The sequence below is a fragment of the Sorex fumeus genome, unplaced genomic scaffold (assembly GCF_029834395.1).
Source record: "Sorex fumeus unplaced genomic scaffold, SorFum_2.1 ptg000014l, whole genome shotgun sequence".
NCBI lineage: Eukaryota > Metazoa > Chordata > Mammalia > Eulipotyphla > Soricidae > Sorex > Sorex fumeus.
The window spans coordinates 36,557,278-36,568,079 of NW_026606071.1; the positions used below are offsets into that span (position 1 = coordinate 36,557,278).

Sequence of the window (10,802 nt, forward strand, 5' to 3'; positions counted from 1 at the left end):
CTGTCTGTCTCTTATCTATCCGTCTAGTCAGGTCAGTTCACTTCTGTAGATTCCTAGTCTAAGAAACTTGTGTGTGAATGTGTGTGTGTCTGTATGTCTTTGTGGATGTCTGTGTGAATGTGTGTGTGTGTATGTATGTGAGTGTGAATGCATGTGTATGTGGGAGTGTGTGTGAGCGTGTATGTGTGAGTGTGAATATGTGTGAATGTGAATTGTGTGAATGCGTATGTATGACTGTGAATGTGTGTATGTGTTAATGTTTGTGGGTCTGTGTGTATGTGTGAGTGTGATTGTGTGAGTATGAGTGTGATTGTGTGTGTGTGTGTGGTGCCGGGGATAGAACCCAGTGCCTTCCACAAGCAAGGTAAGTGCTCTAGTGCTGAGCTACAACCCTGGCCCATAAGATGCCTTTCAGCCTTGACTTTTGTTTTCATTTATATTTCTTGAGTGATTTCTTAGAATATTGTTTTCCGAGTCCATCCCCATTGATTGGTCCAACCCCAAGGCAGGTGGGAATATTCCTTATAATGATTCAATAATATTCCGTTGTCTCTGTTTCCCACAATTTTCCTATCCATTTCTTGGCTGATGGATTTCTGCCCTGTTCTCATTGGTGGGAGGCTATCTTGAATTATGCTCCTGAGAGCACTCAGAGCCACATTTTCATTTTTCCTGACTACGCATTCAGAAGTGGAATTGCTGGGTCAGAGGGTAGCTCTATGTTGAATATCTTTGTTTTGGGGCCACAGCCGGTGGCGGTACTCAGGGCTTACTCCTGGCTCTATCTATGCTCAGGGAATCACTCCTGGCGGGGCTCAGGGGTCCAGATGGGATGCTGGGCATCAAACCTGGATTCGTCCCGTGCAAGGCAAACACCCTACCCTCTGTAGTATCGCTCTGGCCCCACAAGGGCCAACTCTTCCAAAGCAGCTCCACCATGGCACCTTCCCATGGCGGTATGGGAGGTCCAGTTTCCCCCCACTCCTTGGCCCCTTTCAGGCAGTCCTTCTTCTTTCATTGCCACCCTAGTGAGTATTAGACAGTCTCTGGGATCTTCTATGTCCTGTTTAGCAGAGGGTTCTGTCGGGAAGTCACCTGCAGACTGGACCTAGTCACAGCTGGTCCTACCTGGTAACAGAAATGGCACGATTGTGAGATCCTTGTGGTTTAGAAGGAAGTGAATGAAGAGGTTGTTTTACTTAAGTTTGTTTCCTCTTTGAAAAGGGGTAGGGACTGGGGAAATGGCTCAAAGGCCTGAAGTGCATGTTTTGCATGTGGTGTTTGTGGTGGCTGTGGCGGGGGGTGGGAGGGAGGATTGTCTAGCAGACACTTCACATTCCCCCAAGGGAGACACACATCCCCTTCCCAAAATCTCACTGGGAGTAGGTCCTGAGCACTTCCAAGTATATTCCCCCACAAAAAGAAAATAGGGACTTGACAATAGAACTACAGCAAGTAAGGCACTTGCCTTGCACATGGCCAACCTGTGCTCTATCCCCAGCGCTGTACCTGGTTCTTTGAAACCCACCAGAAGTGATTCCTGAGCACTGCTAGGTGTGGCTCAAAATAAAAAACAATAAAATATAATTGCATTAAGAAAATTGACACATCTCTCAGTTTCGGCATCAATGTACCATCGATTCCTGAGTGTCTGGCCCAGATGAAGGACAGACTGTCCCTGCCTGGCTATGAGGTCTATTGACCACTGAGGGTACCAAGACAACATGTCCTCTAGGGATCACCATGATTGGGCAGTGATGTATCTGTAACTGTACTAAGATCTTTCTCTGACTTTGCAGGGAATTGAAAGAACCAATATCCCTAGACCGACCTCAGAATCTTAGAGGATTCAGATTTTGTTTCCTTATTTAGGTTTTAGGTCACAGTCAGAGGTGCTCAAAGCTACTACCAGCTCAATGCTCAGAGCTACTCCCAGCTTAGTGCTCAGAGTTCACTTCTGGTGATGTTCAGGGGACCAGACTAGGCCCAGATAAAACTAGGACCTCCTGCATGCAAAACATGTACCCCAGGGGGCTGGAGTAATAGTTACAGTGGATAAGCATTTGCCTTGCATGAGGCCAGTCCAGGTTTGATTTTCAGCATCCCATATGGTCCCCTGAGTACTGCCAGGAGTAATTCCTGAGTGCATGAACCAGGAGTAACCCATGTGCGTTGCTGGGCATGATTCAAAAACAAACAAAAAAACAAACAGACAAACAATAAAACAACCAGGGTAGAGCGATAGAATAGCGGGTAGGGTGTTTGCCTTGCACACAGCCGACAGGTTTCAATTCCCAGCATCCCATATGGTCCCCTGAGCACTGCCAGGAGTAATTCCTGAGTGCATGAGCCAGGAATAGCCACTGTGAATTGCCAGGTGTGACAAAAAAAAAAAAAAAACCCACCAACCAACTACCCCAATCTTTTTTTTAATCTATCTATGACCAGACCATGAGCCAGGATTTTTTACTTTTTATCCTTTCTTTCCTTTCTTTCATCTTTCTTCCTTCCTTTCTTTCTTCCTTTTTTCTTTTATAACCCCTGTCCTCCTCTTCTTCTCGCTTTTTCTTCCTTTCTGTCCTTTTCTTTTTTCTTTCCTTGGCTATTGTTTTTTATTTGGGGCCAGACTGGGTGGTGCAAAGGGCAAATTCCTGGTTTTGTGCTCAGGGACCACTCCTGGTGGGGTCCAGCAGACCAACTCTAGAAACCAGGATGACCACAGCAAGGCAAAGCCCTATCCACTCTATCCAGCTCCCGAGCCAGGATATCCTGAAGTGAAATTTCCACCCAAGAGATATACAGGTCAATGCAAACAAGACTATCTGACATTTGTGAGCAGTCAGATTAGAATCTGGGAGCTCCTTCCTGTGGCTAACTCTTATTTCTCTTTCTAGGCCAGGATTTGAACTTATCTCAACTATGGAAGAACTTAACTTGGACTTTGAGGACCTTCAAGACCTCTTCAAGGACTATAATTACAGTTATAACACCGACATGCCTGATATCAAACCAGACTCTGCTCCATGCAGGCAAGAATTTCTGGACATCAACAAATATGCCGTGGTGACCACCTATGTCCTGGTGTTCCTGCTGAGTCTGCTGGGCAACGCCCTGGTCATCCTGGTCATCTTCTTCAGCCAGATCAGCCGCTCGGTCACCGACATCTACCTGCTCAACCTGGCCATGGCCGATCTGCTCTTCGCCCTGACCTTGCCCATCTGGGCTGCGTCCAAAGCCAAGGGCTGGGTCTTCGGCACCCCCCTGTGCAAGCTGGTCTCCCTCCTGAAGGAGGTCAACTTCTACAGTGGCATCCTCCTGCTGGCCTGCATCAGCGTGGACCGCTACCTGGCCATTGTGCACGCCACCCGCACGCTCACCCAGAAGAGGCACTTGGTCAAGTTCATCTGCCTGGGCATCTGGACCTTGTCCTTGATCCTGTCCCTGCCCTTGTTTATCTTCCGCGAGACCTACAAGCCGCCCTATTCCGGCCCCGTGTGCTATGAGAACATGGGAGCCAACACCACCAAGTGGCGTATAGTGATGCGGATCCTGCCCCAGACCTTTGGCTTCCTCCTGCCCCTGCTGGTCATGCTCTTCTGCTACGGGCTCACCCTGCGCACGCTCTTCGAGGCCCACATGGGGCAGAAGCACCGCGCCATGAGGGTCATCTTTGCTGTGGTGTTGGTCTTTTTGCTCTGCTGGCTGCCCTTCAACCTGGTGCTGGTGGCCGACACGCTGATGCGCCTTGGGCTCATCCGGGAGACCTGTGGGCGCCGCAACCACATCGGCCGGGCCCTGGAGGCCACCGAGATCCTGGGCTTCCTGCACAGCTGCCTCAACCCCTTCATCTATGCCTTCATTGGCCAGAAGTTCCGCCATGGCCTCCTCAAGATCCTGGCCCACTACGGCCTGGTCAGCAAGGAGTACCTGGCCAAGGAGGGTCGGCCTTCCTTCGCCGGCTCCTCCTCGGGGAACACTTCCACCACCCTCTAATATATCCACCAGGCCCCCAGGCAGTCCCCAGCACCCCACTGCAAGCCTCATGTTCCCTGGCTCAGCTGTCTCTGTGGCACCATGACTTCAGGGAGTGGCCAAGTGGCATCCTCACCTGCTCCCATAAGGACTTGGCCAATGGCTTGGCTCTGCCCATCCTACGACCGAGCCCTCAGCACTGTCTCTGAGACATTTTTCAGCTGTTTCTTGAAGTGATGGCAAAAGCAGCCCCTTCTGGTCAGCACCCTTTGTGATCCCCAGCTCTGCCTGTGCTCACCTGCTTGCCAGCCCTGGGAGAGGCCCAGGATAACAGAAACTCACTTTCTAAAGCCCCCTTCATCTGGGAGTGGCCACACTGCCCAGTTCTGACTAGTCAGACAAGGGCACTGTGTCCTGCTAAGCGGCTCTCCACAGGAAAGTCCTGATTTGTGGCATTCCCAGAGTTCCAGGGTGGAAACTTTCCTGCCAGGGGGTTTCCAGGTGGTGGAGTGAACAGTCAACTTGCAGAATTCTAGAAAATGTCACCAACTGCTTTCACAAGCAGGTGTAAACAGGCTTCTGCAGGTCATTACTTAAGAGGAAGTCTGTGGGGCCAGGGCACTCCTGGGAAATACTTCAGTTCTAATACACAGAGAAAGAGAGAGAGAGAGAGAGAGAGAGACAGAGAGACAGAGACAGAGACAGAGAGACAGAGACAGAGACAGTCAGAGACAGAGACAGATGCACATATCCTTGGTTCTTTGATTAGAGCCTTTGAATATGGCTATCAGATATGATGGGTCACACTGAGGCAGCCACTTTGTTATTCTGAGGCAAGAAGTTCAACATGCTATGACAGAGCCTATGAACCCAGAAATCAGCCTAAGCATAAATAGGCAAATGATTTTAATAAGGATGCTAAGAGTGTTCCACATGGAAGGGATTGTCTTTCTGCAAAGGGTGCTGGTAAACTGGATATCCACATGGAAAAGACGAAAATTGGATGTTTATCTTATGCCATACACAAAAATGAACCCCAGTGACTGAAACAAAAGAACAAAAAGTCTAAGATTTGAAAAGTTTCATGCCATTATACTGGGCTACGATTTCTCAGAAGTGACACCAAAAATCATGGGCAACAAGAGAAAAATAAATAAGATTTCATCAAAGCAAAACCTCGGGTGCATCAAAGGACGCTATCAGCAGAGTGTGACGGCAGTGCACAGAATGAGAGAAAATATTTACAAATCATGTATCTAGATGATAAGAGGTTCTTATCCTGATAAACTAAGAATTCCTACATGCAACAGAAAAGGGCAATGGATTTAGAAATATTTCACAATTTTACAGAAGAAACTTTTGCCTGCAGAAGCATACCAATATACCATTACAAATAATGAGAGAACTGAAAATTCAAGCTACAATGAGATCAACTACCACTCCGTACCCAGCAGGATGACTATTTTTAAAAAAGAAGAGGGGACTGGGGCAATAGCATAGCAGGTAGGGCATTTTCCTTGCACGTGGCCGACTCGGGTTTGATTCCCAGCATCCCATATGGTCCCCTGAGCACCGCCAGGAGTAATTCCTGAGTGCAGAGCCAGGAGTAACCCCTGTGCATTGCCAAGTGTGACCCAAAAAGCAAGAGGAGGAGGAGGAGGAAGAGGAGGAAGAAGGAAGAAGAAGAAGAAGAAGAAGAAGAAGAAGAAGAAGAAGAAGAAGAAGAAGAAGAAGAAGAAAAGAATCAAAGGGAGGGAGGGAGGAAGGAGGAGGTGGAAGGGAACAAGTACCAAGAGAAAAGAAGACACAGATTCCCTGGGATGGTGCTCATGGGGAGGTGGAAAGGGAGAGCTAGCGTGAAAAGCAGAAGGGCCATTTTCCTTCTAATTAAACCTTGAATCACTCTAGGACTTTCTAACTCAAGTTCTCTGTGTACACCTGAGATTGCTCAGACCAAAGACACTAACTAAGCTCATATTCGCAAGTGTGAATAATTCATAATGTCACCAGTGATCATCATTCCCCAGAGTCAAAAAAAATGGGAACAACTCAGAGACCCTTGATGGCTGCCTGGAGGAGCCAGGTGTGGTGTAAAGAGACAACAGAACACGATTGTTCCATCTGTAAAAGCCACGAAATGCTTATCTAGGCTGACGTGTGGAGGAGGCTCAGTCGTATTACTATGCTGAGCGCAGTAAGCCAGACCCGAAGTGTGTGTGATTACATGTCTATTGGTATCTTAGAAGCATCTGAGTCACAGAAATAGAAAGTAGGATTGTGGTTACCGGGACAGGCAGACGGGGGATGGAGGAGCACTTGGATCATGGGTGAGGAAAGGATTCAGAGCTGGAACATGGCAAGAATCTGACTGCCATGTTTATGGACTGAACGCCACTGACTGATGTTTAAAGGGTTAAAAATGGTCAATTGCATATCGTGTATAGTTTATAATCTTCTTTTAAATCTAATTCCCCAAAGGCAGCCTTTAAGTCATCCTGGAACGACGTGCTGTAAATTTTTGTTAAGTATGATCATTAAAGGACTTTTTTTTTATAAGAACCACTTTTCACTGGGCATTTCATTACATATGATTTAAAGCGTCCATCAGCTTTCAAGCAAGTTCCTAAAAGTGGGTCTTTACGGATCCCCTTGGTGGTTTGCTGGGTGAGTCAAGAGCGAGACTTGAGGGAGCAGAGACAGGGCTGGCCTGCCTGCCTCCCTCAACCCCTGCTGCTGACAGAATCGGGATTAATGTATCACAGAAGAAAGTTAGTTCCAGAAGGGTCTAGTGCATCCCACAACCTGGGAGAGAAAAGCAGTCCCCAAAGGGTCTGGGAACCCCAAACTCAGATGTAGTGGGGAGGGGGCAGAGGGGGCCGAGAACTCTCCTAAACTCAACAGCAAGTCTCTGAGTTACCCTCACTGTCTCCTCTCTCCCACCCAACACCCACGCACCCCCCATACACACACATACACCCACACAAACTCTCAAACACTGTCATTCAGGGGTTAAAAAAAGGCCACTCCCGCCGAATGGGGAAGAGGTTTGCCACACAGACAAAACAAAGCATTTGACTCATGCCTTGGATAGTAGTTGCTGGAGCAGTGCCTGGTGTTTCGGGGCTTGGAAAAAGGATTAGAGAACTCTAGCCTTCTCCCGGGGGTCCAATCGCCCTCACCTGAGCAAGATCAGACCCTCAGTCGAGAAGGCACAGCTGAGCTTATGCAAAGTGGTCTTTCCCCGGGCAGGCTGAGGAGTGGACAGCAGTGCTGGAATGTTGGCGGGCAGGAAACGCCAAGGACCACTCCTAATTTATGAGACTTCTCCTTTGCACTCAGCAGACAGGATTAAGTCAGGGACAAGGGCCCCCACTAGCAGTTCATTATGTGCCAGACACAGTGCTCTCGGTTCAGGATTTTGTGGGATTTAGTTGCTGGAGCTGAGCCTTCGGAACCAGCTTTGGTAGATTCTGCAGGAGGGAAAGGCAGGTGATTTACCTAACACTGAGTTGCCGATGGCCTGGCAATGGTCTGAGCCGGCTGGCTGGGATGCTTCAGGGAGGAGGTCAAACAGAGTTTCCTTCTGATGCCAGCATGCTTCGTTCCTCCTGGAACAGGACAGAGGGCAAGATGGATCTCCAAGGAGAATAAGAGATGGAGGCTGGAGACATAGTACAAAGGATCAGCCACTTGTCTTGCATGTGACCAGTCCTGGTTCCATGCCCAGCACTGCACAAGGTTCCCAAAGCACTGCTAGTAGTGACCCCTGAGTACAGAGCCAGTAGTAAGCCCTGAGCACTGCTGGGTGTGACCCAGTCACCCCTCTTTTCTCTCTCTCTCTCTCTCTCTCTCTCTCTCTCTCTCTCTCTCTCTCTCTCACACACACACACACACACACACACACAACACACACACACACATTTTACTTTATTTTTTGTTTTGTTTGGGGGCCATACCCAGGGATGCTCAAGGGTTACTCCTAGCTCTGCACTCAGAAATTACCCCTGGCAGCGCTCAGGAGAATATATGTAATGCCAGGGATCGAACCCAAGTCAGCCATGTGCAAAGCAAGTGCCCTACTCGCTGTACTATTGCTTCAGTCTCTCACTCATATTTCTCTCTCCTCTCTCTCCTTTCTTTTCTCTCGCTCACTCCTCTTCGCCCCTCTCTCCTTCTCGTTCTCCCCAAATCCAGGACCTGCCTCTGAGTTCTTTGTGTTGTTCATTTCTCTCTTCCATCTCATGCATTTCCAAGCGAAGTTGCACTCAGTGGCAGCCCCTCTTGGCTTAGCCCCCGTCTGAGCTGCCACTCTGGCTTCTGGTGTTCCTCAGCTTACACTGACAGCATGCAAACCCTATCCCCCACCCCGTTCCTAACCAGTTCCTTTTCCTCTCTACCTCTTAGTTCTGACCCTTCCTCACTCCCAGTCCTCCCAACCCAGGGTCACTGAGGCAGCACAGCCACCAGTCTCTCCTGACTCATAAGAAGATACACCCCTCATGTGCATGACTCCGTGAAACCTATCATGCAATAACAAAGGCAGAGGACAACTCAAGGTTGCCCAGAATGTCCTTTTACTATGTTCAGGAGTCAACTCAGCGAAGCAGCCTGACCAAGACCTCAGGGCTTGAGGCCAACCCCGTTCAGCTCTTGGCCATACATGTGTCCCTGAGCATTGCTGGATGTAGCTGGGCATTCCCTGAGCACTGCTGCCCACCAGGACCACCCTGGTGACATCCAGCACCACGGGGCCCAAACAGCAACACATTCTCTGGTTCTTCCATTGAATCACCAGCCTCGCTGGCTGAGAATCACTATGAGGGACAGAGGGGGAACCCTTAGACCTCCTGAGCACTCTTTAGAAACAATATCCCCACACACACTCCAAAAAAAAAATACTCAGAGATGTGAAGTTAGAGGAACTGAGATAAAAAATTCCTGGTTTGGGTCAGAGCAATAGATAAGGTATTTGTCTTGTACAGGCTGACCCAGGTTCAATCCCAAGCATCCCATATGGTCCCCTGAGCACCAGCAGGAATAATTCCTGAGTGCAGAGTCAGGACTAACCTCTGAGCATTGCCAGTTGTGACCCAAAAAAGCCAAAATTAAAAAAATGTCTTGGTTCATGGACTGGAGAGACTACAGCAGGTAAGTACTTGCTCTGCACACAGCCGACCCCAGTTCAATCCCCAGCCCTGCATATGATCCCCGGAGCCCCATCAAGAGGGATTGATCCCTGAGCACAGGAGTAAACGCTGAGCACTGAAGGGTCTGGCCCCAAAGCAAAAAAAGCCCAACAAAAACTTTTTGGTTCTGGGGCTGGAGAGATAGCACAGCGGGTAGGGCGTTTGCCTTGCACGCGGCCAACCCGGGTTCAAATCCCAGCATCCCATATGGTTCCTTGAGCACCACCAGGAATAATTCCTGAGTGCAGAACCAGGAGTAACCCCTGTGCATTGCCAGGTGTGACCCAAAAAAAAACAAAAAAAAAAAACAAAGAAAAAAAACCTTTTTGGTTCTATTTTGTTGTTGTTATTTTTTCCTTTGCCTTCCCTTTCAGGTGTTGTCATTGTGAGCCCTGGGGGGATGGGGGTTCACATGTCGGGTTGTGGTACTCACACACAGTAGTGCTCCCTGTGGGGTTTGGTCCACGGGCAGTGTGGAAGTGCCACAATCAGGTGTGCTGCTGCATCAACAAGCACTGTGACCAAAGGAGCCCAGAGGCAAGGTGTCACCCAGGTCAGCCCATGCCAGGCGCAGGGGCAGGAGGGGCGTGACCCTCCCCAGTGAGGAAGCAGTACAACAGGAAGGAGGCCACAGCCTCCAGGCTCTGGTGCTTCCCGGACGGCCCCACTTACCACTTCCACCTCCCAAGCCTCATGCCACGACGGCCCAAACTTCCTGTCAAGTCACTCTGCCTCTCCTCCGGTAGCTGCAAACCTGCAACCACACGGCAGAGGGGAACTGGGGGAAACTGGAGTTCAGCTGTGCTAAGCTGACTTGGGATAAATCTTCCAAACACAGCTGAAGACACTAAAGAAAAGGAAGCATTACCATTTAAAAAATTGGAAAATGTGCAAGAGTGGCCGAGATTAGTACCAGGAGGTTTGCTCCATGGCTTGGAGACCAGCTGCACACGCTAGGGGAAAAGGCAGCTCAGATAGAGAAGGGAGCACCAAATAAAGGGTGTTAGGAGGATCCTCCCAGGATGGGAGATGCATGCTGAAAGTAGACTATAGACCAAACATGAATGCCACTCAATCAACCACAACACCCAAAAGGAGAGAGAGAACAAAAGGGAATGCCCTGCCACAGAGGCAAGGTGGGGTGGGGGGGATGGGGGGTGGAGGGGATACTGGGACTGGTGGTGGTGGAAAATGGGCACTGGTGGAGGGATGGGTATTTGATCATTGTATAATTGAAACCCAAGCACAGAGATTTGTAGGTCTGCAACTATACCTCATGGTGTTTCACTAATGCAAATTTTTTAAATAATAATAAATATATATATAAATACTATAAAAGGTAAAGGTAAAGGTAAAGGCCCTCCCGTTGATCGTCGATTTGCTCGAGCGGGCCCAGTAACGTCTCCATTGGAGACTTTTGTTGTTACTGTGTCTGGCATATCGAATACTCTCGGTAGCTTGCCGGGCTATAAAAAGTAAATAAAAATTAAAAATTGTAAAATGTGGAGCTGGGGCGATAGTACAAGCCGGTAGAGTGTTTTCCTTGCATGAAGACCACCCAGGTTTGATCCCTGGCACCACATAGGATCCCCAATCTCGCCAGGAGTGATTCCTGAGCACAGAGCCAGGAGTAAGCCCAGAGCA

General features: G+C 49.0%; 1 protein-coding gene across 1 annotated transcript; it reads left to right on the forward strand.

Moving 5' to 3' along the window:
- The first annotated feature begins 2,919 nt into the window (after positions 1-2,919).
- On the forward strand, positions 2,920-3,993 carry CXCR2 (C-X-C motif chemokine receptor 2). The gene has a single exon (XM_056111627.1). It carries the CDS (start codon positions 2,920-2,922, stop codon positions 3,991-3,993), a length of 1,074 nt encoding a protein of 357 aa, XP_055967602.1.
- The last annotated feature ends 6,809 nt before the right edge of the window (positions 3,994-10,802 follow it).